At 44.6% G+C, this 27706-nt stretch overlaps 2 protein-coding genes across 3 annotated transcripts; both read left to right on the forward strand.

Annotated features, from left to right (window-relative positions):
* Positions 1 to 6: 6 nt before the first annotated feature.
* On the forward strand, positions 7 to 5203 carry ANKRD34A (ankyrin repeat domain 34A). The gene has a single exon (XM_089916624.1). It carries the CDS (start codon positions 2857 to 2859, stop codon positions 4345 to 4347), a length of 1491 nt encoding a protein of 496 aa, XP_089772750.1. The 5' UTR covers positions 7 to 2856; the 3' UTR covers positions 4348 to 5203.
* Positions 5204 to 6663: 1460 nt separating this feature from the next.
* LIX1L (limb and CNS expressed 1 like) lies at positions 6664 to 26733 on the forward strand. 2 transcript variants are annotated; one of them, XM_022583858.3, is made up of 6 exons: positions 6664 to 7042; positions 15630 to 15793; positions 18284 to 18424; positions 22882 to 22977; positions 23276 to 23353; positions 23915 to 26733. In XM_022583858.3, exons 1-6 carry the CDS (start codon positions 6751 to 6753, stop codon positions 24155 to 24157), a joined length of 1014 nt encoding a protein of 337 aa, XP_022439566.1. In that variant the 5' UTR covers positions 6664 to 6750; the 3' UTR covers positions 24158 to 26733. The 2 variants fall into 2 exon arrangements, with proteins under 2 accessions (XP_022439566.1, XP_022439567.1); XM_022583859.3 differs by lacking the exon at positions 6664 to 7042 and adding an exon at positions 10337 to 10535.
* Positions 26734 to 27706: the final 973 nt, after the last annotated feature.

Here is a 27706-nt window from a genome sequence, read left to right on the forward strand (position 1 = left end):
TCTCCCGGCCAATCTTGGAGAAGCCGAGGAGGGAGGTCCGCCCACTTGAAACTGAGGAGTGGAGGGAGGGAGAGAGCTCGCCGGAACTCAGGCTAGAGAAGCCGGGTGAGGAGAGAGATGGAGTTGCAGAATCAACCAAGGGTCAGTCATTTCACACCTCATCTCAGATGGAGGATCCCCTTGGCTAGCGACAGTTCACAGAGGGAACCTGACTCTCACATCTCACCGAGGGACTCTGTTGAGGGAGCTTACACAGAGAAATGAACCTCTGTGAAACCTGCTTCTTAGGCGTCGTTCTTTTTGTGACTCTGTCTTCACACTGGGCCTCTCCTTCTTTACTCCAACCTTCCCTTCAATCCTGCACTGCCTCCCTCCAGCACCACCAATGAATATTTCTTTTCTAGAAAAATATTTTCCTGTGGGTTGCTGCCATGTCTGTGAGAAGATGGAAAGAGGGTTTGGGAAAGGAAGGATTAGGAATCAGATAACCAGAGTTGAGGAGACAGGGAAGGAATCCAGTGTTTCCTGCATTTCCCACTGCCTTCCAGTTCCTCCTAGCCCTTGGTAAAAGGGGGCACGGTGGGAGGAGGAGTCCCACTTTCGCAAAAAACAAACAGAGGGAAAGAGTTCAGAGTAGAGATAGAATCTAGGAGTTAGTTAAGAACAATAACCCAGACGTCAGAGAAAATGGCCCTGGGAGTGAAGCCTCTGGACTGGGAAGGCTGTAGGTGGAGTGGCAAGCACAAAGTCTTTGCAATAGGACAGAAACAGAGCTGTGAGGCTTTGGAGAACTTACTTAACTTTGCTAAGTCTCAGTTTCTTCATCTATAACAAGAAAATAATTCCCACTTTATAGTGTTGTTGTGAGGATTGGAGATAATGTATGTAAAGTACTTGGCACATGGTTGGTTTCCAATAAATGGCAGCTGGTAAAATTGGGTAGCTTCCCTGCAAATATTTCTCTCTCCCCCTTCTCCAGGAACATTGTATCTTGTGTCTGGTGGCCTCCAGCCTCTGAATTACCTCAGGTGAGTTTTCCAAATCCTTAGGCTTTTTTCCTCACTCCCCCTCCCACTCCCCCTGATGCCTTCCAGCTGGACACAAACTCATTCCTAAAATATGCAGATGGAAGCTATGGTAACCATGGAGACAGGGCAGATGGTGAGGAGAGGCAGAGACAGACAGTGAGAGAAACCGACTGCTACAGACAGGGAGAAGACTTTAAGGAGCGATTCAAACAGAGACCTTTAAGTGAGATGGAAAAATAATGATTCTAAGCAAGACTGAGAGTAAAGAGATGCAATGAGAGAGGGTGTGTTACAAGGTTCACTCTTCTCTGCCCCTTTTCTATCTCTCTCCTTCCCACCCCTCCAAGAATATGGAGAGGAGACAACTGGGAATGCCCCTTGCTGTATCTAAAAATGATCCCAGATATCCAACCTCTTCATACTTATCTAAGAGGTCTGTACAAGGGAGCTGAGGTCCAAGTTTATTTGTGGTACATGGTCCGTTTTGGGGGAGGTGGAATGAAGATGTATCGCTGTGTGACTCCAGCTCCCCCTGACATTTGAACTATGAGAAGGCAGCCACAACTCTTGCCTCGCTCTGCACAGTAAGGACCCCGGCTGTGGATCGCCATCGCCTCTCTCCACCCCTCTGCACAGTGTGCCATGTGCTGTGTGTGGCAGGTCAGATGTGGCGCACAGGCGCGCATCAACACACCAAGCTCGGAGAATGGGGATCTGCTGAAGCTCAACGAAGAACTAGGATGGTCCCAGTCTGGGTCGCGGAGGAGTCTCCTAAGGAACACTTAGGTTTGTTGTGACTGAGGGGAGGTCGGCTAAGCAAGGGAAGTCAGGATTGGAGCCTCTAGCTTTTGAGGGTTTATGTGTGCATGAGTGGGGTAACGGTTTGGTGCCCGACGCCCCCACCCTCAGAGACTAGGCTATAAATAGAGAGGCAGAGCTCCGCCCCCCCCCCCAGCTTCTCTCCTCCCGAGCCGGCGCTGTGCCCGGGGCGCACCGGGAGGAGGGACCAGGATTCTGTGCCCGGGCGCAGATACTGACACCCAGGGAATCCGGGTGCCCACCCCCACGCCATGTGGGCCACCAGGAACCCGGCTCCGCCACCCCAGCTGCCCCGTGGCCCTGGCCTCAGTCCTGGCCCGGAGGAGATTCTGCGGACTTACAGGTATCTATTTGGGTGCACAGCCTGGGAAGGGGAAAGAGCAAGGAGTGATGGGGAATGTAGCAGGGGCAAAAGAAACCCGCAATTCTCCCCCTACCCGTTTTAGGTCCCAAACGCAAGCTGCCTCCCTCCCCCCATTCAGTTTGTGGGGCTGTGGCAACCTAAAAGAGGTTAGGAATGGGACTGTGTGTGAATGTATGGGTGCATGTGTGTCGGGGGGGCGGCGTTCAGCATCCTAGGAAGGGGGATTCCAAGTACGGATAAGAAAAGGGGGATGCTGGAAAGGTCTGATAAGCCGTGGGGTGAGGGTGGCGGTGCGGATATCCCTGCGCGTGCACGTACGCATTTGCACTGGCGCTCGTCCTTCAGTGCGGGTGCACCCTTCCCACCTCCTCAGGCATGCGCTGGGGGGATGGGGGCGGCTCAAGGCAGGAGTTAGAAGAAGGACTGTGTGCAGTGCCGGGGAGATCTCCCCTGCCCCACGCCGATCCTTCCACCAGTGCCTCAGTTTCCCTGCCTGAATCAATAAATAAGATCTTTCTCTTTTTTGCAGGGATTGGCTTCGCCACTGAGCCTTCGGGCCTCTGCCAGCCACCACCCCCACTCCCCTAGCCATCCTCGGCAGGTCCCAGTCCCGGCTCCATCGGTGCTTTCGCCCCAGCGGCAGCTATGCTGCACACCGAGGGCCACGCTCTTCTTCGGGCCGTGGGTCAGGGTAAGCTACGCTTGGCCCGTTTGCTTCTGGAGGGGGGCGCCTACGTGAATGAGGGTGATGCCCAAGGGGAGACTGCGCTAATGGCGGCCTGTCGGGCCCGCTACGACGACCCCCAGAACAAGGCGCGCATGGTACGCTACCTTCTGGAGCAAGGCGCGGACCCCAACATCGCAGATCGCCTAGGGCGCACGGCGCTTATGCACGCTTGCGCCGGCGGCGGGGGCGCAGCGGTGGCCTCCCTGCTCCTTGCCCATGGCGCAGACCCTTCAGTCCGAGATCACGCTGGCGCCTCGGCGCTTGTCCACGCCCTGGACCGCGGGGATCGCGAGACCCTTGCCACGCTGCTGGACGCCTGTAAGGCCAAGGGCACGGAGGTCATCATCATCACCACCGACACCTCGCCCTCGGGCACCAAGAAGACCCGGCAGTATCTCAATTCCCCACCGTCCCCGGGGGTGGAGGACCCCGCTCCCGCTCCTCTTAGCCCGGGGGTCTGCACGTCGCCGTCGGAAATCCAACTGCAGACTGCAGGAGTAGGAGGACAGGGATTGTTATCCCCTCGCGCCCAGGAAGAAGAGGAGAAGCGGGACGTATTTGAATTCCCTCTTCCTAAGCCCCCCGATGACCCCTCCCCTTCTGAGCCACTCCCCAAACCACCCCGTCATCCTCCAAAACCACTCAAAAGGCTCAACTCCGAGCCTTGGGGCCTAGTGGCCCCTCCTCAGCCGGTCCCTCCTGCCGAAGTGAGGCCGGGGATTGAGCGCCTGACCACCGAATTCAACGGCCTGACCCTGACAGGTCGACCGCGTCTTTCCAGACGTCACAGCACTGAAGGCCCAGAGGACCCGCCCCCGTGGGCGGAGAAAATGACGGGTGGGGGTCCTCTCTCGCGCCGAAACACAGCGCCAGAAGCTCAGGAGCCTGGTCCCCCTTCAGGGCTGAGGCAGAAACTGAGCCGCATGGAGCCGGTGGAGCTCGATATCCCCGGAAATCTTTGCCCCGACTCGCCGGAGTGCAGCCGCCCGTCCCTGGAGCGCCGCAGATACAGCGCCTCCCCGCTGACCCTCCCTCCAGCCGGCTCTGTTCCCTCCCCGCGCCAGTCCCAGGAGAGTCTGCCTGGGGCTGTGTCTCCGTTGAGCGGGCGGAGGCGGAGTCCAGGGTTGCTGGAGCGGAGGGGCTCGGGGACGTTGCTTCTGGACCACATCGCGCAAACACGGCCTGGTTTCCTGCCCCCGCTCAATGTCAGCCCCCACCCTCCCATCCCTGACATTCGCCCCCAACCCGGAGGTCGGGCGCCTTCGCTGCCCGCCCCTCCCCAGGCGGGGGCGCCAGGCTCTCCCAGGACCAAGCGCAAGTTGGTGAGGCGCCACTCCATGCAGACTGAGCAGATCCGCCTGCTAGGGGGCTTCCAGAGTCTAGGCGGGCCAGGGGAGCCTGGGCGCTGAGAGGAGTGAGAGGAACCAAGGAGGGTGGGGATCAAGACCTTGGGAAGGGTGGAAGAACCAGCTCACACACACACCTCGGACATAGGGGTCTGTTGCATGTGCTCATGGGCTCGGCGCACGCACACATGGGTAAACGTGTCTACAAGCACAGTACTTGCACTTGCAGGGAAGGGTAAGTACTCTTATTTATTGGTCATATAGACACATGCACTCATGCCCTGGCCACTTCACATGCACATGGGAATTACTCACACACCGGACCATTTGTGCTAGGGCCCCAAAAGGGTCCCAAGCTCACTTGCATTTGTTCAGAGGCGTTAGGGAGCCCCTACTTATGAGTAGTATCCAATCTCTTTGACCTCCTGCAATAGTAACCCCTTGCTTTCCATGTATGCCCTGCAACACAGCCCACTCATGATTTTGGACACTCTACCCTCTTCGTGAATATCCCACCCCATTCTACAGGTCTTGCTTCTCTCTCCAGGCTTGGCTCCTTGTTCACACCCTGCTTCCAGCCCTAACCACTTTTCAGGATATCTTCTTCACTCTCCTTGGGAATTTGCTGCAGCAATCCCCAGCCTCAGTTCTGCTGCTGCCCTTCCTGCTCTCAGCTTTACTTCTCAGCTTTCTGCTTTTTCTTCCCATCCTGTTCCCCCAACCAATACAACAGGTTGTCTCATTTTTCCAGGAGGTGGGTCATGGGCTCTAAGCTGCTGTTCTGTCTGTCTGAGCTTATGAACACCCCCACAGGTAGAAGTGGGGAGTAACCCTAAATCACTCCTCTCTCCACTCGACATATCAAATAAATGTGTTCAGAAGTCTCTGTTTGGTCACTTCTGCTGGGGGTGGAGGGTGTGGGGAATGAGGAATAGGGAGGGAGGGTGATGCTAACTATAGCTATAACGATCTAGGGGATACTTCGAGGTTCCAGCCACCTTCTTTCCAGGAGACCAACTGTGGTTGTAGAAGAAAAGGCAAGTGTCCCATGTCCTGAAGGTTTTATGCCATCTGATAGGTTTTCATTTCCCTCAGTCTCCCCTATGTCCATCCTCAAATTCTTTAACTTAAGATTCCTACAAAGAATCCCTCCCTCCACCATCAGCAGATATATCCCAATAGATTAACTGTCCCTCTTTCAAGCTTCCTATGTCTTGACCACTCACAGTTTTTCCTTGGGGGCCTAACTTTTATCTCACCAGGTGCATTTCATTTTCTTCTACTTCTTGCTTCTGTTTTCTGTTTCCGCATCCTTGAGTTCTGAGCCACCGTAGGGTGGAGAGAGAGAGTGAGAGAGGAATCGTGTAATCTCGCCTAGGTAAAAATGGTATGATAGTCAACTGACAAACAGGGTGTGTGTGTGTGTGTGTGTGTGTGTGTGTGTGTGTGCGCGCGCGCACGCGTGCACGTGCACGTGTGCATGTAAGAGTAATTGGAGGAACCCAGCCTGACAGGTACCTGTGAACGAAGGTACCTGTCTTAATCTGTCCCCCTGGACCTTTCAGCTTGCTGGTTTTCTTCCTATAATCTAACTCTCCCTTGCTCTAATGAGAGGTATGGGAGCAACCCATTCTACTCTTCCTTACTCCCTCCCTCAACCTAGAATAGGTGAAATCAGAAAATGCCCCAACGATGTGGTTTAACGAAAAGATTAAAATATTGGGGATCAGAAGATCTATGTCTGAACCCTCCTTTGCCATCTTCTGGCTATTTAATTTTGGACAATTTATCTAGCCTCTCTGTCAGCTTCTTTATCCGTAAAATAATAAAGTCTAGTTAGTGATTGTGACTATTAATGACAGTGCACGAAAGTACATTGTATAGTGTCTGACAAACAGTAAGTATATGCTCATTAAATGCCAGTATCTTTCCTTGCTTTAGCTCCACCACCAATTGCATGTGATCTTGGACAAGTCACGTCACTTCTCTGAGCCAGTTTCCTCATCTACATCTGTAAAATGAAGTGGTCGGACAAAGGCTCTCTAAGAATCCTCTCACTCTGTCTACAGTTCTCCCCAGCCATGCATCCAGGCCTTTTTTTTTTTTTTTTTGCCTCTAGCCTCGGCCCTGGGGTCTGGCCCGCTTTCTAGTACTCCCCACAGGACTCCCAAAGACGCGCCCAAGCTAAGCCTCTCCAGTATAGAGGATATCGCTTTTTCTCTTTGTAATTGGTTGCTCAGAACCTCCGCCCTCCTCAGTAATTTGCCTATGGCGGAGCGGCAGCCGGCCAGCTCCCGCCCCCTCTCTGGTGATTGGCATAGGACCTGGCTCACCCCCGCCCCCGCTTGACTGACGGCTGGGCTCCGGCACCTCCTTCAGTCCCTGGGCGCTCGCTGGCGGGGGAGGCTGGGACCGTTAGCTCGCCAGGCTGGCAGGCTCTGGACCGCTACTCCACTGGCGGCCGGGATGGAGACGTTGCGAGCGCAGCGGCTGCAGCCTGGAGTGGGCACCAGCGGGAGGGGCACTCTGCGAGCGCTTCGGCCCGGAGTGACTGGGGCCGCTGCAGCCACCGCCACACCCCAGGCGGGCCCCCCGCCGGCCCCGCCGCCCCCCGCACCGCCCCCGCCGCCTCTGCTCCTGTCTGGGGCCGCCGGGCTGCCGCTGCCCCCCGGCGCCGCCGGCAGCCCCGCAGTGCTGCGGGAGGCCGTGGAGGCCGTGGTGAGGAGCTTCGCCAAACACACGCAGGGCTATGGCCGAGGTGAGTCTGCGGGGTCTGGCCTCCTGTGGGACACCCTCTCTGTAAGGGAGCTTTGCTCCCACAGTCCTTTGGATCGCTTTTCCTGGCGCAGAGCCTTCACATGCATTTCCTTTTGGGGAGTTTCCTTCTGGGCTACACACACACACACACACACACAGACTCGCACACGCACAGACGCACACATTCATACACACGTTTAAGCCTCCCACCCCTCCCCTTTATTGAATTACTACTATGTTCTCCAGGGACCCCTTTTTACAGGTATAACCCTCTTTTCTATCCAACCTTTTCTCCTTTAGAAATGGAATTCCTCCTGTAGCTTAATGCCTTAACATCTCTCTGCCTTTAGTCCCCGTTGTGTGGGATCCTATCCTTTATCTCAGATCCAAGACATTTCTCATCCATATCCTCTCAATCTTTCTTCTGTGATCTCAGCAATTCCTGGGCTCCCTGCTAATTTACTCCATCTCCTTAACCTTGACTTTTAAATTCTTTTCTTACTTATGTCACTCTGAGATTTCCAATGCAACTTCAGATTTGCTGGGGAATTAGGCAGTGCTTTCACAAGTTCGCTACAATTGTGCCTTTAAATCTGGACCCATACCATTGAGCCCACACCAGCTTCCTGTGACTTAATACCTCTTTGGTGTCTTTTTAAGTATGGAACCTCACAACTCCAGCCTCTCTGTCTGGCTGGCTCTGTTTTCCTGGCCCTTGCCCAGGAACTGAGGATAAATCCCAGGCCTTGGCTCTCTCAATGTTAAATTCAGTGGAAATGAGCCAGGCAGAAACCCTATTTCCATTAGAAATCTTCATCTTAAAGATGTCTAATTTCCAGGGTTTCTGAAAAGGGGGATGTGAGAATTTTCTTCGTTGTTTTTGTTTAACCAGTGCAGAATTTCCTGAGTTTGAGTTCCAGATTTATAGTGTAACAAGAAATATATAGTGAGCGGTGTGGGATACAGCATTCAGGTCTGGAATTTCTGAGACATCACTTCTCTCTGCTTGGCTAGGTCCTGCCTGACCTGGAAGTGACTATCTTTAATTTTCTAGTTTAACATTAATACAGAGAAAGGTTGTGGGGCTTTCTCTGTAGATAGTAATGACTTTTTTTTTTTTTCCTCCCTGAGAAAATGCAGTGAAAAGAGCATACACACAGGCTTTGGAGTAAGACTAGTCTGGATTAAATCCCAGATTAAATCTCTGTCACTTGCCAGCTGTGTCTCTGTGGAAGCAATTTAACCTCGCTGAGCTTCAGTTTCCTCAAGAATTATGATGTGGACTAAATGAGATATTGCACCTGACACATAATGGGTACTTTAAAAAATGACAAGTATTCTCTCAAATTTATTGGTTCATATTTCTTTGGGAAGAACACATCATTTTCTCTCATTGTTAAATCCTAACAGTGTAAAACCAATGGTGCCTATGAAAACAGATTTTTAGATCCATTTTGCTTTATATGTGCAATGATACATTTCCCATCAGTTTCCCTTTGTTCTTCAGCATTTTGAACTCCTACCACGGGGCAGTCACTCTGCTAGGTGCTGGGAATGCAAATGCACATGATCCTGAAATTCATCATGAGGGAATATAATTGTTTTTCTAGTTTAATTCCTAGACTTCATAGAGCAATGTAATGGAATTGCCATTAGCTATTGTCCTGTTGCTTCAGGTCTCTTTTAAGTCGAGACCAAGGGAAGGTCTTTGCCTCTGGGCATAGGAGTAGCCAGGAGTGGGCGCCCTAAATCTGAAGCCGCCTTCTTAGAAACTTATAGGTGTTTATTAAAATTGTAGAGGAGTGACAGTTTTCTTCTCTGGGTTACCTGGAGAGGCTCTTGTCTAAACTGAGCATCCTGTAAAACCTTTTTCATTTCCTTAGAAAGGATGAGGGAACAAGGGGATTGTACTGACCAACAGCAATCAGTCAGGATTCAGACTCTCCAGCAATTCTCCCCTCCAACCTCCCTACCTCCCACCACAGTCCTTCTCATTATTCTTGAGTTTCTCATTTCCAGTCTGGGTGTCCAGCCAGTACTTTGGGAAAGTTTGGCAGATATTTTAGCTTCAGGCAAGCGGAATCTCTGCTGATTTGGCTCAGAAGTCCTTCACCACATGGAATCACTTATTCTGCTTCAATTAATAGGTAAAGCTGCCATTGGCATATGTCCACATACCTTTGTGACTGATGGCATGGTATTTGGGGGCTGGCTCTATTCCCCTGAATATAATTTACTTTAGTCGTTGCCCAGACCAGTCCTCAATCCAGCAATGCTTTACTGCATCATCTTCAATTCAGATCTTTCACCATCTTCTTCCTGACTGCTCTAAATTTACCTTTGCCAGGCACAGTCTTTAGATTTACCTGACTCATGTAGGATCTCAGCATTTGTTTTTTTTAAATTCTTCTGTCATTTCACTTGTTTGTCCTATATCTCTCCCCGCAGTCCCTGCCCAAGATACACACCTAGCTCAGTATGCTACAGGATCTTAATCAGTCTATAGGATTTGGAATCAGAGAACCTGGCCCTGTCAAATAATGGCTGTGTGATCTTGGATAAATTACTTTATCTCTCTAGGCCTCATCTGTTCCATTCATTCATTTAACGAATATTTATTGATCACCAGTGGTGAACAAGACAGGTACTCAGTGCCTATCTTCATGGAGCTCACAGTCCACTTTATAGAGCCTCTGTGAGGATTAATGGTGCAGTAAAACAGGATAGTACAACAGAAAGAGGGTTGGTTTTGGAGGCAAACAAACCTTGGTTCTAAATCCTGGTTCTGCCACTGTGGCCTGTTCCTTAGCTTGTTCACCATTTGTGCAATAGCTATTATAATACCTATCTTAATAGTTCTGCATGGATTAAATGAGATAATGAATGTAAAGCACACAGCACATAGTACTCAATGAGTGGCTGCTATTATTACGCATGTGGATATGCTTTGATAGCTGTGCATTTGATAGGTATTGTTAGCATTACCGTTTCCTTTGCCCCTTTTTCCGCATGGCATATAGACCCCTTCTTCTAATGGCTGACAGCTGGTAGTCTCTAAGCAGGCACGATTGCCTGAATGACCAGGTCACTTTCCTTCCTCTGTAACTTCTGTGTTGCCCTCTTCAAACCTATCTATTTTAAAATTATTGCTGTCCCTTTATATCACAATATGGTTACATGATTGGAAATTCTGCCCAGCTACTCCACTAGGCTGAACAAATGAATCTTGTGTGGTATTTTCTGTTTACAGTTTTTCCTTTCCCTCAGAATCACAGACAGCTTCTTTGCTGTAAGCGAGTATGTAGTTAAAATGATTGATCTGAATGTTTCTAATTTTTGGAGTGTTGGATTAGACCCTGTATTACTTTCCTGTGGCTGCTGTAACAAATTATCACGAAGTTGGCTTAAAACAACAGAAATTTATTCTCTCACAGTTCTGGAGTCCAGAAGTTCAAAATCAGTATCACCGGGCCAAAGTCAAGGTGTCACAGCAGGTTTGTGCTCCCTCCAGAGGCTCTAGGGGAGAATCTGCTTCCTTGCTTCTTCCAGCTTCTGGGGGCTGCCAGCATTCCTTGGCTTGTGACTGCCTCATTCCAATTTCTGCCTCCATGTTCATGCTGCCTTCTCCTCTTCTGTGTTTCATCAAGTCTCCTTCCCTAAGGACACCTGTGATTACATTTAGGGCCCACCAAAAATCCATGATAATTTCCCCATCTCAGATCCCTAACTTAATCACGTCTGCAAAATCGTTGCCACATAAGGTAACATTTACAGGTTCCAAGGATTAGGACATGGACATCTTGGCAGGGGGCATTATTCAGCTTACCATAGTCCTCTCCCAAAGTCACATCACTTTTCAATCCTTCCCTTCCATCCCTTCCAGAGACTATGCACCGTGGGCTATTCAGGGATACCTTCTACAAACTGAAATAGGAAATGTCAGATGAAGTATTGTTAACCAGCTTCCCTATCTTCATAATAATGTGAATTAAGCCAGGCCAGACTATTCTCATCATCCTGTATGATCAGAGAGAACCTTCTCACTCACCTCTCAATTTCATTATCTGTTTATTATCTATTTATCCATGCTGCCCCACTACAAGATTGTATTTATTTTTATAAAATTTTTATTATAGTTTCATGTGGTGTTTTATTTAATTTTTTAAAAAATATTTATTTATTTAGCTGTGCTGGGTCTTAGTTGCAGCAAGTGGGATCTTCATTGCAGCATGCAGGCTGTTAGTTGCAGCATGCAGGATCTACTTCCCTGACCAGGGATCAAACCCAGGCCCCCTGCCTTGGGAGCATGGAGTCTTAACCACTAGACCACGAGGGAAGACCCCATTGTTGTTTTAATGTTTTTACTCTGGTGGGTATACAATCTGTCTGTCTTGCCTCTTAGACATTCATCTAATATTTTATCTCCTAAGGAAAAACCAAAAGTATTATCTTTCTTGTTGTTGTTCAACATTATGGTACAAGCACTTAAATATTCCTCACTATCTTGGTCTTTCGTGTCCCTTTCAGCCCAGCATCCACCAGTGACTTCCAAAAATTAATTGTAGCTGTCAGATATGTATGTCTCAGTAATTGCTACCCTCCTACCTCACTGTCCCTTTAACCATCCTTACGTAAACCATTATATCCATGATTCCTCACTGAAAATCTGATCAAAGCTATGAGCACCCTCCCTACACCCACACACACACACAGACACACACACATGCTTAATTTTACTTAGAGTGTTAGGGGACTTGTGAACCCCCACGAAGTTCAACCATGGACTGGACCTTGGACCCTGGGTTAAGATTCCCAAATTGGAAAAACCATGGGCATCAGAATTTCTACTTTCATGCCCCACTTCTGCCACAGCTATGTGACCTCAGCCAAGTCATTTCTTAGCCTGACTTGGACTAGAAAATCTCTAAAGTCCCTTTCAGCTCTAGAAATGAATGAGTCTTATGAGCATTTTCAAACGTAGATCACAATTCATTGCTTTTTTCCTGATCACTTTGCCCAGTTTCTCATTTCATGCTCACATTTCTGAAATAAGACTCCCTGTTTCATTTGGCTTTGAGTAATCATTTAAAAATAGTCCTGTACTCTGTGCCAAAAGGGATTTAACTGGACATGGAATGGACATATGCTTTTTAATAGGGCCTTCCCCATTATAGCAGTCTCCTCCCCTTCCTCTTTATTTCAATATTCTCCCTGTTGTTTGTATGTCAGGAGAGCTGTCACCCAGCACATTGTGCTAAATTGTCTCAAAGAGGGAACTGGGCCTGAAAAGATCTCAATGAAAAGAACAAGGGTGGCTAAGCTTTCTGGGCAGCAGTGACCTCTGAAGAGCCTCTGCTAAAACCAAGGGTGGGAAAAAGAGAGTTTTCTTTTCATGCTGTCTTTTAATGGAAGAATGAATATTTTTAAAAGTCAGTTAAATGTAGAGTATTAGTAAAGAGCTTATGCTGCTTTTCAAACCCTGGCTGGTACATGGAGTGCTTGCTTCAGTTGCAGAGCAGGTAAGATAAGTTCTTATTGGCCACTAGCTTTTGAACACCTTCCTGGCAGGGAATGTATGTTATTCATCTTTGCATCTCTAATGCCTAGAATAGAGCTATGCACCTATTAAGTGCTCAAATTTTTGTTTAATGTGTGTGTGGCAGCCATGAAAACGTGTTTAATATCTCCAGCTGCCGGGAGCATAATTGACTGACAGCCTTAAACTGCTGTCCCCTCTGAGTTCATCACCACATTTACACTGAGGCCACACATCCTGCAGGCTGCTTCCAGTCAATGACTGAGCACAGCAGGGGTACTAACTCAGGCACATCCTAGTGAGATGTGGGATTCCTTTGGCTTGAGGACTTCCTACTGGCCTGGCCAAGCCTTTCTTGGAACGGTGCTGCAGTCTGAGACTCACATATCCAAACTTCCTGCCTTCCCTTTCTCCTTCCACAGGTGTCAGACCTAAAACATGGTCTGAAGGCTCTCCCTTCTCCTGCTTCCTCCCCAGTAAATCTCTTGCCTGTCTGTCCCATCTTGGTGTCTTCTCCTTGTCAGATCTTAACTAATGTAATATAATAGAATTAACGAGTCCTTGTTGTAACTAAGAGTAGAGAGTGGTCATGTTGGAAGATATTGGAGAATGTGTGTGATGAATCTTTATTACGAGGCTTTAGTTAAAGCCATTTGAAATGTTTGGAACCTTAGAGTCAAAGAGATCCTTTCTAGGCCTTCCCTGGTGGCACAGTGGTTGAGAGTCTGCTTGCTAATGCAGGGGACACGGGTTTGAGCCCTGGTCTGGGAAGATCCCCCATGCCACGGAGCAACTAGGCCCGTGAGCCGCAATTACTGAGCCTGCGTGTCTGGAGCCTGTGCTCCGTAACAAGAGAGGCTGCCATAGTGAGAGACCCGCGCGTGAAGAGTGGCCCCCGCTTGCTGCAACTGGAGAAAGCCCTCGCACAGGAACGAGGACCCAACACAGCCATAAATAAATAAATTAAATTTAAAAAAAAAAAGATCCTTTCCAAAAACAAACTGATTTTATCCCTCCTTCCATTTAAAACTCTTCAAGAGATTTCCATTGCTCCTAGGATAAAGCCAATATTCTAACATGACCCACCAGGTCTGACCTGATCTGGTCCCTGCTTTTTTGTGTGTGTGTGTGTGTGTGCAACCTCACCTTGCATTTATACTACCCCTCACTCTCTCTTTTCTGGCCACACTAGTCCCTTTATTCACCATATTTCCTGCTGCTTCAGAGCCATCGTACATGCTATTCCTTCTGCTCAGAGCACTATTCTCTCACCTTTTTGCCTAGGGAATTCGTACTTATATCTGAGCTTAAATATTACCTTGTCAGGGTAGCTTTCTTTGACCTTCTTAATTAGTCAGATGCTCCTACATTTACCACCATTTACCACTCCTTTATGGCATTTATCACTGTTGCAATTTTTCATTTGTAAAAATTGTATGGTGTATGTGTATGGTTTTGCTCACTATTGTAACAGCCTAGCACCCAGCACACAGTCTAGCACAGAGTAGGTACTCAGTACATATTTGTGGAATAATTGAATCCAAGTATTGAGGGATGAAGGGAACTGTTCTGGAATTTCTGGAATACAGTGTCAAGTCTGGAGTTTGATTTTACCCTATATACAACTAATAACATAGCCGGTTACTGTTTCATGGATGCTGGCAGAAGTCAAGAGCCTTCTGGGTCAGAGACAAAGGACTTTATTACTCATAGAACAGCAAGTAGCATGAGCATCCTGTTTGCTTGCATTGGTTTCCCTTGTCTCCCAAGTCTGATGTGGAGGGCTCAGGTGGATGCTTACAGGCCATGGGTTGCATTACAGGAGAGGAACACTGAGCTTGGGGAACCTGCCATTTTATAGCAAACAGTAAGCAAGCTTGTTCTTTGTCCCAGAGGGAGATATTACTTCATCCCTCAAGGTTTCTTGCTGCAAATTAAATCCTGAGAAAGGGCCCAAGTAAGGAGCAGTCAGGGCCTTGAAATCTTGGCATACCTAGCAAGATGGAAAGTAGTGCAGGAGACCTGTGGAGGAGTGTTTCCCAATATACAGTCCTTCCAAAGATCATTTATGCCTAGGGAAAGCCTCAGAATTCATTCCCTTCCTCCCTTCCCTCCTTCCCTCCTTCCTTTCTTTCTTTCTTTCTTTTTTCTCTCTCTCTTTTTCTTTCTTTCTTTCTTTATCTCTCTCTCCCCCTCCCTCCCTTTCTCTCTCTTTCTTTCTTTCTCTATTTCTTTCTTTCTTGCTTGCTCTCTCTCTTCTCTCTTTCTTTCTCTCCCTTTCTCTCTCTCTGTCTCTCTGTCTCTCTCTCTCATATATATATATAGTATACACATAGTATTCCAGAATGGAAAAGGAATCTATTCATGGGTTTGCTCACCAGAAGCACAGCCTTGAAAATGGCTAATACGGCCATATTTCCTTGAGTGACAGTATTATATAATTGACTCTGGAACATTGACTCTGGAACCAAGACTGCCTGGGTTTGAGTTCTTGCTCTTCTGCTTTCTAGCTGTTATATCCTTGGGCAAATTATTTAACCTCCCTATGTCTCATTTCCCTCATCTGTAAAATGGGGAAAATAAAAGTACCTGCCTCATAAGATTGTTGTGATTAAATAGGTAAAGCACTTGGAGAAAATGTGACATACAGTAAGTGTTCAGTAAATGTTAGCACTTATGATCATGGTGGTTATTGCTCTTCTAGGCCAGCTGACCAATTGTGGAATAATCTACTTCATCAGTCAGTGATAATGGTATGCTGACCTTGGAAACTCTGGCCTCCAATATTTATGCTATTCTCCTTTGGTGTCTAGGACTAATCAAATGTGAACCAGGGAAGTAGCGGAGGAGGGCAGGCATACTCTGGTCTTCCTATGCAAATGGACTTAATCACAGCATAGGCTTATTAATTAAAATGCTTTTAAATGGTAATAGGTAGGGAGCTAAGGGGGCTAGATTCTTAATGTAAGTACAGGTTACAGATACTGTATTGAGGCAGAGCACTGCTTGGAAGTGTTCTTACTGCTGAACTTAACTACTTCTCTTTTTGTAGTGAATGTGGTGGAGGCACTTCAGGAATTCTGGCAGATGAAACAGTCCCGTGGGGCTGACTTGAAGAATGGGGCTCTCGTGGTTTACGAGATGGTTCCCTCCAACAGCCCTCCCTATGTCTGCTATGTCACCCTGCCTGGGGGAAGTTGCTTTGGGAGTTTCCAGGTAAGAGTTCTGAGGCAGCAGTAGCAAAGATAAACGCTTAGGTGCTACTAATGTCTTTCTCTATCACTTTGGCCATTAAATCTCTATCCAAAGTCACATATTTGAGGACTTGGACCAATTCTGGGCAAATCATTCTGAAAAGCATCTGAGGCTCATCTGAGCAGAAAAAACCTCAGTAGCATGCTTTTCTTTTAACCATACTCAAATTCAAAGTGGGCTTGGGTTTTTGAAGGCTGAAAGAAAAGCAGACTACTAGCATCTAACTCACGTTCTAATCTGGCTTTCCAACTTCCTGCTATCTCTTTTTGAGGACGTAGAATAATACTCATTGCCCCCGGTACTTTTTCATATCACTATCACTAAGGAAAGCAATGTTTGAGTTCTCTAAGAGATCAAAGGGGAGGGACTATATATGGTGGAAATAGTACTCACCTAAGCGTTAGGAGATCCAAATTCTTGTTCCCCTGACTGCTAACAGGGCAAGTTGAGTAATTTCTCTGGGCCTCAGTTTCCCCATCTATAATATGAAGGAGATAGATTAGATTATTTCTAACCAGTATTTCCGGTACTAGCATTCTACAGTTATATGAAAGTCCTGTAGTATATGATGATGAAAAGCGTTGATGCTATTACAGGGTAACGAGAAATTTGACTAGTGTGAATATTATCATCAAAGATGGATTTTTCACATTGCAGATAGGAAGGTAGCCTCCTGAAATGTCAACTTAGAGCCTGAGTAGGAATTTAGAGAAGAGACTAGACACTTTTCTGTTTTCTGTATGGTTTGTATAACCCTTAGACAAAGTTATACCCTCTGCTCTGTGCTTCCATAGTGCCTTGAACTTCCCCTATCATATCATTTATCAAAACATATCGTAATTGACTGTTTCTCTCTCCTAGTGGACTATGCTCCACGGAGGCAGAGGTAGGGTCTGTCTTCTTTCTTGTTCAGCTTTAAATCTCTACCATCAAACTCAGTGCCCAGCAGAGAATAGACACTTAATAAATCTGTTGCATGAATGAGTGCCACTGTAGCTCAGTTCCTGCCTCAAACGGAAACAGACCTAAGGAAGCTTCATTTCAAATCGGGTGCCTAAATTTTTCTCTCAGAACCCCAGCCATTTCAGAGAAATAAACATATGCCCAAGATGACTAATGTTTATCTTTTGCTACTAGAAAATAAGACCTTTCCTTCCTTTTCCCACCTCATCATACTGTTGATTAAAGATTTAATAATTTTATGGGGATGCCCCAAACTGGACCATCAGAGTAATTTGATTTCTGTTATTTCCTGAAAGAGTAGAATTATCTATCTTGGCCCCTTTTAGCTTATATCTTTTATATCCACTTTGGCAGGTGAAATTTCTCCTGGTGGTTTTCTTCATAGATGACTTTTCAGAAAGAGCACTATATAGTAGAAAGAGCAGCAGGCTAATAAATAGTGAGAGAAGTGGAAACAGAGAAACTGAATAAGCAAGAAGACAGGATTAATGCACAAAACTCCATATGTTGTTTCAGAGAGACCTGTCAGCTAAAGGAAACTGGGAATTACTGATATTAAGGATGGTTAAGTAGCAAACATAACCTGGTCTACTTTTTAAAACTATAACATCACTTTCTTCCTTTTCTCTCATCCTAATCACAAATGACAGGGGCACAGAGGCCTTTGAGGCAGCCAGTGAAGATGAATTATAAAGGTGGCTAGGGATCTGAAGTTGAGTGATTTAAGACTTTTGAAAATCAGCCTTGTTCTATGTTACTACATATGTTGGATACAATGTAAAAACATGAATTAAGTTAAAATTTTTTCTTGTTTTCCTCGGGTCAGCTTTCCTTTCCCTAGCCACCTCTCTTCTCTTTGCTTCTACTGGGAGCGGGTGGGGGAAGACTATAAAATCCTTCCTCAGACCTTAGACTCTGTTCAGGGATAGCTCCGTAGCTCACTACATTATTGGGGAAACTGCCTGCACATAGCTAAAAGAAAAGTCCAAGAATCCCAAATGGGTGCTTCTGATAGAGACTAGAGGGCTCCTCTGCAGAAGCAGCTTAGACATAGCTTTGTTCTAATCTTAGGTTATCTAGAGGGATGAAAAAATTCTTGCCTGTCTGCAGAATAAGAGAACAAGATACAGATTTCTAACAGACTGGCCAGAATCTGGCTTTTGAGTAATTGATTCTCTTGACAGTTTAAACAGGGGTATTTTTCATATCCAGTGATTATATGCTGACCTCAGCAGTCTTCTTCATCCCGCATTCAATTTGGTATGAGCTACAGCTGTCTCCAGTTCCTTAATGACTTCAGGATGTTGAATCAAATTTATGTTTCCAAATGCCCCAACCATTTTACAATAAAAACTTTGGAGGGTGTGTTGAACAAACTGATTTCGCCAAAGAGTATCCAAGTATCTTCTATCCCAAGTGTTTCCCTCCCACTTTTCCTTCCTCTCTCAGTTACACATGCGCACATATTTTCTCTGTCTCCCTGCCTAGTTTTGCCCCACAAAAGCTGAAGCCCGGCGGAGTGCTGCAAAGATTGCGCTAATGAACTCTGTGTTTAATGAACATCCTTCCCGAAGAATCACTGATGAGTTCATTGAGAAGAGTGTCTCTGAGGCCCTGGCATCTTTCAATGTAAGTTACTTGGAGTTGGAAGGGAGGAGAGTGGGGGATGGGAGAATTGGCTGATTGGGAAATCTTGTATATTCCCGGGAAACAGAGCGTGAATTCTTGGTTTTCTTTCCTGTCTGCATTTCTGTTCTTTCTGTTTATTTTCTGTCAGTCTTTCGTATTATATGCTCCACATGTCTCAGTCTCTAATTCTATGTGTGTTTTTGTTTTTGTTATTTTGTCTCTTTCCTTATGTCTCTTTGGTATCTAGAAACCTTTACTTCAAGATTTATGGAAGTTTAGAGGTATTACAAAATAAAAATTGAGCTTGAATTTCACTTTTCCCAATTTTGGTTTAAGACCTTAGTCCCTTCTTCCTTCACTGTTCTTTTTTTTTATGATTGTTTTTATTGTCACTTGTTTCCTGCCTCCATTACTTCATCATATTAATGAAGAACACTTTATAATAAAAGTGTCTTGTCTTTTTACCTGTCTAGGAATGGGGAGTGTAATTTATTTACTCCCTTTAAAAAGAACATCTGTTCTTTAAATGATAATGATAATGATGATAACCATAGCTAATCCTAACTGAGTATTTATTTTGTGCCAGGGACTCTTTGAGGGGATTTATATGTATTTTATCTCATTTGATCTTCACAACAATCCTATAAGGTGTGAGTACTATTATTACCCCTGTTTTACAGATGAGGAAACTAAAAACACAGAAGTGAAGCTTTGCCTAAAATAATATAGCTTGTAGATGGTAGAGCCAAGACTAGAACCCAAGTCAACTTACGGACTTTTCTAGCTTAGAGGTACATCTTAGAAATTAGCACTGCCTTCTTCCTCCCTCTGCACAAGACCATTGATAGGGAGATAAAGTCAGATCAATTTTCTGTTTATGTTTTCTTTGCATTTATGATGTAATTACATATACTAACTCCTTCAGTTATCTGTTTTGTAGATTAGTATTGAACACTCTGAATCATAATCCCTCTGTAGCCTAGGACCCATCTGTTTTTCTCCTATTACTTTTTGCCCCAGTCAGCAGTATCTGCAGGGAATAAAAATATTTTTATATTAATCAAATCAGTTAAAATTAAGAGAGCACATTTTTCACTCTTAAGTCACCTAGTGTATTATAAAATGAAACATTAGATTGGATTATAGAAAGCAGTGGTTATGAGCATGGGCTCTGAATTCATCGTTTTGAAATTATGGTTCTACTTGTTATGTGACTTTGAACAAGATATTTAATCTGTCTTGGTTTCCTCATCTGTAGAATAGGATAACAATTATACCTATCACATAGGATTATTGGATAAAAGAGAATATGTTCCAGCACTTAGTACATGTTATCTGTTTAGGTGCCTTTAGGTGCAAGTAATAGAAAATCTCACTTCAAGTTGACTTAATAAATAAAGGAAGGAAATGTATTATCTAACATGATAAGAAGTCTAGAAGTAGGGCAGATTTCAGGGCTAGATAATTCGATGGATCAAGAATGTCGTCATCTAGGATGGCAGCCCCAATCTGGACTTCAAGCCTGAAGACCAGTCCCATTTTGACATAAAGGACGAGTTCTGATGTCCCATCTGTAGGAGCACACTCTTGGGAGGGTCTGGCAGGGAGACACTCAGGTGCAAAATCTCCCGCAAAATTGGCTGCCTGGGACTCTGGTCACTGGATCTGAATAAAGCAGACATTTAACCTGGGGGGAAAAGAAAGAATGTCATCATCTACTGGCCCAAATTCTTTCCATCTCTCAACTCAGCCATCCTCTAGATATTGGCTTTGCCCTTGGGCTGACTCCCCTCAGGGTACAAGACAGCTACAGAGTTCCAGTTGTTAAATACAGACAAAACTAAACTCAGAGACAGAAAGAGGCCATCTTTTCTCGTGTCTCTTTAGCAGTAAGGAATCTTTTCCCAGAAGCTCTCCAGCAGAACTCCCCTCTACCGCCCAATGCCCAGAATTCCCACCTTAAAACCAGTCACAGGCAAAAGGGATTAGGATTTACCCACTGGAGTTAGGATAAAATCACTCTTCTCTGAGGCAATTGGGGGATGTATAGGCACTAGAATAAGATTAAGGTTCTTTAGTAAGGAAGAAGGAAATAGATATTGGATAGGTCACCAGCAGTGTCTGCTACAAAGTGTTTAAGAAATGTAAACTATTCTTCTTCTCATGCCAGTATTCTTTTTTGATTAACCCCCCAAATTGAGAACTTAATGGATTTCTCATTAATATCCCAATGGAATTCCCATACTCCAGAATAACAGTTTTCATTTGGTCTTAGCCATGGGCAAAGAGTGATGTCCACATTCTTTGCTTTTAGCTTTTGTCCTTCAAAAGTCCTGAATCTGATACTATATTATGTCTTTTGACAAATCACCTAGCCTCTGTGGGTCTGAGTTTCCTCATTTGTAAAATAAGTAGGTTAAATTAAAATTAACTCTAATTCCTTTCCAATTATATTCTAATGTTCCTACCACTAATCAAGTATTCTGTGATTAAATGTTTATTGAATAAATGGAGCTCATATATCACCTTGTTAGGTGTAGAAGTGTCATATGTGGTGGAACTTGCCAATGGTGGGTCATTCCACACTCGTGTACTCCAAATAGGTTACAGATGTGCCATGATATTGATCCCCTCAACTCTCAGGGGAATTGAACAAGGCCTAGGGCGGATGGACTCCTCTGCCCCACAGCCTCTGCTGGCAGCTGCTCTGCCAGCAGCCTTCTCTGTATATCCCAGTTGGCTGTACAGATAGGGTCATTATTTTCTTTGGGCCATATCATGGAAAAGTTTGGAGGTACTGAATAAGGTATCGCATTGAACTATTAAAGATAAAAATGAAAACTATTGCTTGCTTTAAAGCCCTAAATCCTAATGGCGAAAATTACCACCATTTTCCTTCCTGCCTCTAGATTTTCACTTCTAAATACAAATTTTGTGATCTTTGCTTCACCACAAAGATTAACTACATGTGGCATGATTGTTTCTCATGAGCCACAAAACAAAGTGGGTTGATTTTGAGTAGTTCTGACTTCTTGTTAATTCTAGCACAGTGAAAGCAAATAATAATAATAAACTAGCACTTATGGTATACTTACTAAGTGCCTGGCATTATTTTAGGTGTGATACATGTACAGTAAAACCTCATGATAAAGCATCCCACAATAAACTGAATTTGGATATAACTTGATTGGCTCCTGACCCCTATCCAGTCCCCTTGCTCAAAGAGAGCAGAATAAAGGTCTTATCTTGGGAGGGGGTGGGTGTGTGGAACTGGCTAGAAAGAGCAGGAAACCTCTCAGGAAGCAGGAGGAGAAAGTTGGATCCCTGTGTTCCCAGTAGTCTCCTGGCCTTATTCTTCTAGATCAGGTTGACAAAAGGGTCACTAGTAAACCAGGAGATGCCCTTATTTTGGGAGTCCCTGCAAGACCTAGGATCTGGAATTATCTCCAATAATATGAAACCACCACCCAATAGCACAAACCAGAGCCAGTACCTGAATGGATTTGGATTGTGTAACTGGACACCAGGTCCAATACAATAATGCACCCAAATTATATGATTGGAATTGTTAGACTGCATTTATCTCTTTTTAAGTTTAAAAACTCTTTAATTCTTAAAACAATCCTGTAAGGTAGATCTATGATTGTTCTCATTTTACAGTTAAGGTAGCTGAGGAACAGAGAGGTTAAATAACTTCACCAAGGCCACAAGACTAGTAGGAGCTCTAGTCCACGCTCTTAACTTCTATACTGTATTGTTTTTTTGTACACACTAGGCTTGCAGGTAGGACAATGTATCTTAGTTCTACCCCTGTGGGGTCATGTCGCCAGTAGAAGACACATGAAGCAAATGTCCAGGAGGCCAAACTGCTACCCAGAATTTGCCATGCTTATGACTTTTATTGTTGCCCTTTAAAATGCATTTGTCAATTGTCCTCTAGGCTAGTCCAATCCTGTATGCTGAACTCACTCTGTTATTTTAGCTAAATCAGGACTCCTCTCTATGTTTCAGTGTTCCCCCTTTTGTAAAATAGGGAAAACCAGGTTGACTTTTCTCTGTCACCTAAGTTAAAATGTGTGGTGACTTTGGAGGCCTCTAGGACTGTGCTGACCAGCAGAATAGCCACTAGCCACATATAGCTATTGAGCATTTGAGATGTGGCTAGTATGAACTGAGATGTGCTGTAAGATGAAAGAGACACCAGATTTTGAAAACTTAGTACAAGAAAAAGATGTTTCATTAATAATTTTTATAATGATTATAGTTGAAATAATATTTTGAGTTTATTAGGTTAAATAAAATATGCTATTAAAATTAATATTTATTGTATATTTTTTACTGTAATGTGGCAACTACATTAAACATGTGGCTTACATTATATTCCTCTTGGACAGTGCTCTTTGAGGTGATAATCCTGATTGAAAATCTATTTGTCTTTTCCTTTCCTCTGTTACCAGGGCAACAGGGAAGAAGCTGACAACCCAAATACAGGGATTGGTGCCTTCCGATTCATGTTGGAATCCAACAAGGGCAAGTCAATGTTGGAGTTCCAGGTACTATACTATTCTATCTACTTCCCTGGCTCTGATAACATGGGTCAGCCTGTATACACACACACACACATACACACGTGTGCGCATCTCCTACTAACACTCAATTGGAAAGGAAGGCAGAAAAGGTTATTAGGATATTTTTCAAAATATAAATATCTTCCTTCCCCCAAAGATGTATCAGAGTTGGTATAAGAGATGCTGCCACAATTACATTTTGTGAAAGTTTCCCCATTTAATTCTGATGCAACCCCCCAATATATATGCCACTGTCCTGGCACTTCATATTTTCTTCCTCCAGGAGCTAATGACAGTTTTTCAACTGCTGCACTGGAATGGCAGCCTTAAGGCCATGAGAGAAAGACAGTGCTCTCGGCAGGTAAGAGTTCCTATGGGTGAGGGGAGTCTGGCAGAAGGACTATTTTTTTAAAAATATTAATTTATTTATTTTCGTTGCACCGGGTCTTAGTTGCGGCACATGGGCTCCTTAGTTGTGGCATGTGAACTCCTAGTTGTGGCATGCGAACTCTTAGTTGCAGCATGCACGTGGGATCTAGTTCCCTGACCAGTGACCAGGGATCGAACCCGGGCCCCCTGCATTGAGAGCACACAGTCTTAACCACTGTGCCACCAGGGAAGTCCCAGAAGGACTATTTGGAGGTGGATGTTGTGTTAGAATAAGCAAGCCTACCAGGTTGTGAATCTTGAAAGCCTTACTTAAAGGCTTCATTCCCATAATCTTTCCTTTTAAAATCTTAACTGTGATTCTTTTACCTGCCTTGCTTCTCCCACCAGGAAATTCCCCATAAGAATCTCCTCAAAGGACTCCAGTGCTGACTTCAGTTACGACTCAAAGGCTGAGAGTTCCTAGTCCCAGTTGGGTCAATGTGGTATGAACCTTTACTTTGTCCATGACTTTGACATTCCTCTCCCCCTCCAGGAAGTGTTGGCTCATTATTCACACCGGGCCCTAGACGATGATATTCGCCACCAAATGGCATTGGACTGGGTGAGCCGGGAGCAGAGTGTGCCAGGAGCGCTGTCTAGAGAGCTGGCCTCTACTGAGAGGGAGCTGGATGAAGCCCGGCTGGCAGGCAAGGAGCTGCGCTTCCACAAGGAGAAGAAAGATATTCTCATGCTGGCTGCTGGGCAGTTGGGCAACATGCATTCTTCCAGTTGCTAGGCATCTACCCACATACTCCCCATCCTCTCCAGGCCCGTTTTTTATATGTCCTTTCTAAGACTTAGTGTGATTTCTGTACATACTTTCTCAGTTTTATACTTTAAAATACATATATATATATACATACATATATATATATATATATATATATATGTATAAATTCTACACCTGGATTCCTATTTGCTGAGAGATCCCTTTTCTTACTTGTAGTTTTTGGATGTAGTTGCTTTTAAAACATCTCCACGCCACTTTACAAGAAGAGCAGGCTGTCTTTGGAGCTTTGTTAGCTCTTACACTCCAGTAACTCTGTGTAGTCATTTCAATAGCACAGAGTGATTGACTAATTGTTCATGTCTCCTTCTTTTAAAATAACAGGGAGCTTGAATAAGGACTGTGTGCCCCACCCTCACCCTCATTCCTGCTTTCTCTTGGACCCAACAGGACCTGAAAATGAAGACTTTGGCTTTGGTTTCTCTTGAGCTGGGGCTACTTGGTACCAAGTTGTTCCTCCAGTAACTAGATATTTCCTAACCTACACCCCCCGCCTCCACACCACTACCTTACTCCTCCTCTGCCTGCAAATGGTACTTCATTTTGGGGGCTTCCTTACTTTATTATTTGGAAGGAAGTGGAGATCTGGTTTCTTATTTTTAAAATAATTGCTGAGAAACTGCCCAGAAACAAGAGAGGGAGTATAAACACAATCTGTAGGGGTTTATCACCTATGTTGCTTCTGGGGCATGCATACCATACCATACCAGTAGTCCAGATTTCCAGTATACTCTACTGAAGGGGTCAGGGCTGAAGTTGCTTAACTTTCAGTATTCTTTTTTTACTCCTCCCCTGCTCACCTAGCTTAGTTATGCCCTGGCTATAGATCTTCCTGCCTGCAAAGATTGGTAGAAGATAAAGAATATTTCCCTCCTTTTTCTCCTCCCATCGTTTTTCTCTTTGGAAACATTATCTGTCCAATTCGGTGAGGGCTATGTTCCTCCTACTCCCACGAAGTGGCTGCTGTTTACGACCTTAGATGTATATACCTTAGATTCACATTTGTTTTCCCTCTTTTCTTTCCTCTTCCTCCACATTGATTATTAGAGCATGAGTTGATCAGAAAAATTAGATGAGACTTTGGCATTATGGCACTTCCTAATTGGAACCATGAGAGACTGCAGGAGGGGAAAGAGAATCAATGATCAGCTACCTGTGTTTTTAATACTATTCTCTTCCCCCACCTCTTTCCTGGGTAAAATAGGAGAGAAATGATCTGGAGTACAGCTAAAGCATTTCCCTTTGGGAGAATTTTTTGTAGGTCTCTCTAAGATATATTTTCTCCTTGTTTCTGTAATCACCTTTATACTATATTATAGCTCAGTGCACTTCCTAAACTGAGTTTGGGAAATTAATGTTCCTGCAATTACATTTTCCATTTAACAATTATACACTTTGCTTTTAGAAATGCGTTAGGAAACAGGCTACAGTTTGCTCTTTTGGATCAGATAGGGAAAAGATGAAAGTCAGCTTTCTTGCTTTTGAAATCATCTTAGTGACCAGTACATATGGGATCAGAGGCAAGGAATCTAGCAACAACTGCATTAGTGCTTGAAAGGGATTTCCTTGAATTCTCCAAGCTCCATCTCTGTATTCCATGAAGCACATGTAGGGTTGGAGCAGAGGCTCCTACATTAAATAATAGGTGTGTCTATTCAATTTTTATTGATATTTATAATCCAGATATCATAAACCCTCATTTCTCCTTTGCTCTTTTCTCTGGGAAGTGTTAAGGGGTGTTGAGTTATGGGAAGAACTTGTCTTTGCACCTCCTGGATTATTTTTCTCAAATACCAACCAGTAAGATCCCAAAGAACTTGAGAAAAATTGTTCCCTGATCTGTCTACTTTTGGTGTTAAAGTTTTACTTACCTTTTAGTACTTTCTATGTATTTTATATGTATAATTTTATACAATTAAAAATAGATTTTTGTCTAGTGAGCCAGATTGATTCTTTCTTGAGACCTATGTATCAGAGGAGCTCTAAAATGACCCTTTCTTTTACATATATATGAAAAAAGAACTTTTCTTAGTATTTTTTTGGTGGTAGAAATAAGGTTGTACTGCTGGGGGAAGGCACCTGCCTCTGCTTCTCCAGACATTTGAGGAGCCTGAATTTTGTTCTTGGCCCTTTCTCCTGAAGCTCTACCCATTCCGCTGGCAGTCGTACCCACTATCATACAATGCTCAAAACTGTTCCTCTCACCCCAAACTGTTTTTTTTCTTTTGCGGTACGCGGGCCTCTCACTGTCGTGGCCTCTCCCGTTGCGGAGCACAGGCTCCGGACGCGCAGGCTCAGCGGCCATGGCTCACGGGCCCAGCCGCTCCGCAGCACGTGGGATCTTCCCGGACCGGGGCACTAACCCGTGTCGCCTGCATCGGCAGGTGGACTCTCAACCACTGCGCCACCAGGGAAGCCCCCCAAACTGTTGAGCTTTTACATCTATATTTCCACATATTGGACATTACCACCTGAATGACACAAGCTCTTTGAACTTACATATCTAAAATAAAACCATTTCTCCATACGTGCTCCTCTGACTCCCCAGATCTGCTATAGAAATTATTATCTGCCCAGCTACCTAAGCTAGAACCTCAGATCCATCCTCAATGCCTCCCTATTATCATCTAATCAGTCACTTACTGTTGAGTTTACTTTCTGTACAAACTTCCCAATCTGTTTTGTCCATATCTACTGTCTTAGTTCAGTCCTTTATCAACTCGGGGCTGGACCACTGCAGTAGCTTCCTAATTAGTCTCTAACTTCATTCTTAACATCCTCCACACTACTATCAGATTTCTTTCTAAAATACTTATGACTGTACCACTCCCTTGCTTAAACCATCACTTAGCTATCTGTACCTTTAGTGGCACTTCCCAAATTTTATATGTGAACCCTTGGTATTATCTGAGAAGATTTTAGGTGGTACGTGGCCAAACATTTTTCATTTTTACTAGTTATGCTTTTAGCTGAATTTGTAATAGAAAAATGTTTTCCATTTATGGCAGTGATATTTAAATTTAGTGTAAGTTTGTTTAAAACGCCAGTCTATTTAAGGAAAAAACACAAATTGAAAATAGTATGGGGGCTATTTGCAAATGTTAAAAATTATGAATACTAAAATATTGAATTAGAAAAATTTCTTGCCTATAGGGTAAGTTCCAAATCCTTAGCATGACATACAGTTTGGCCCTAAACTATATTTCCAGCTTTATTTCCTGATTACACAGCATCAGGCATATGGAATTTCTTGCCATTCTGATATTCATTCAATAATATTTACCAAATGTCTACTATGAACCAGGCACTGGTCTAAACTTTGAGGATATAGTTGTACATAAGAATCTCTGCCATAAGGATTACATTCTAAGGGGAAAAACAGACGATAAACAAGTTAGAAAGTAAACAAGGTAATTAAAGATTTGAATTTAAGTTCCGTGAAGGAAATAAGAATGAAAGATGGAGTAGAGAAGACCCCTCTGGGTGACAGTAGTATCT

The sequence above is a fragment of the Delphinapterus leucas genome, chromosome 1, assembly GCF_059928025.1.
Source record: "Delphinapterus leucas isolate spDelLeu-1000000601 "Yukka" chromosome 1, BTC_Dleu_Yukka2, whole genome shotgun sequence".
NCBI lineage: Eukaryota > Metazoa > Chordata > Mammalia > Artiodactyla > Monodontidae > Delphinapterus > Delphinapterus leucas.

Excerpts from the sequence above, each read along its gene's own strand:
- ANKRD34A (XM_089916624.1), top strand. The coding sequence starts at position 2,857 with ATGCTGCACACCGAGGGCCACGCTCTTCTTCGGGCCGTGGGTCAGGGT.
- LIX1L (XM_022583858.3), top strand. The coding sequence starts at position 6,751 with ATGGAGACGTTGCGAGCGCAGCGGCTGCAGCCTGGAGTGGGCACCAGC. Across the intron at positions 7,043-15,629 it reads CACGCAGGGCTATGGCCGAG|TGAATGTGGTGGAGGCACTT; the intron begins GTGAGTCTGCGG and ends CTCTTTTTGTAG. Across the intron at positions 23,354-23,914 it reads AAAGACAGTGCTCTCGGCAG|GAAGTGTTGGCTCATTATTC; the intron begins GTAAGAGTTCCT and ends CTCCCCCTCCAG.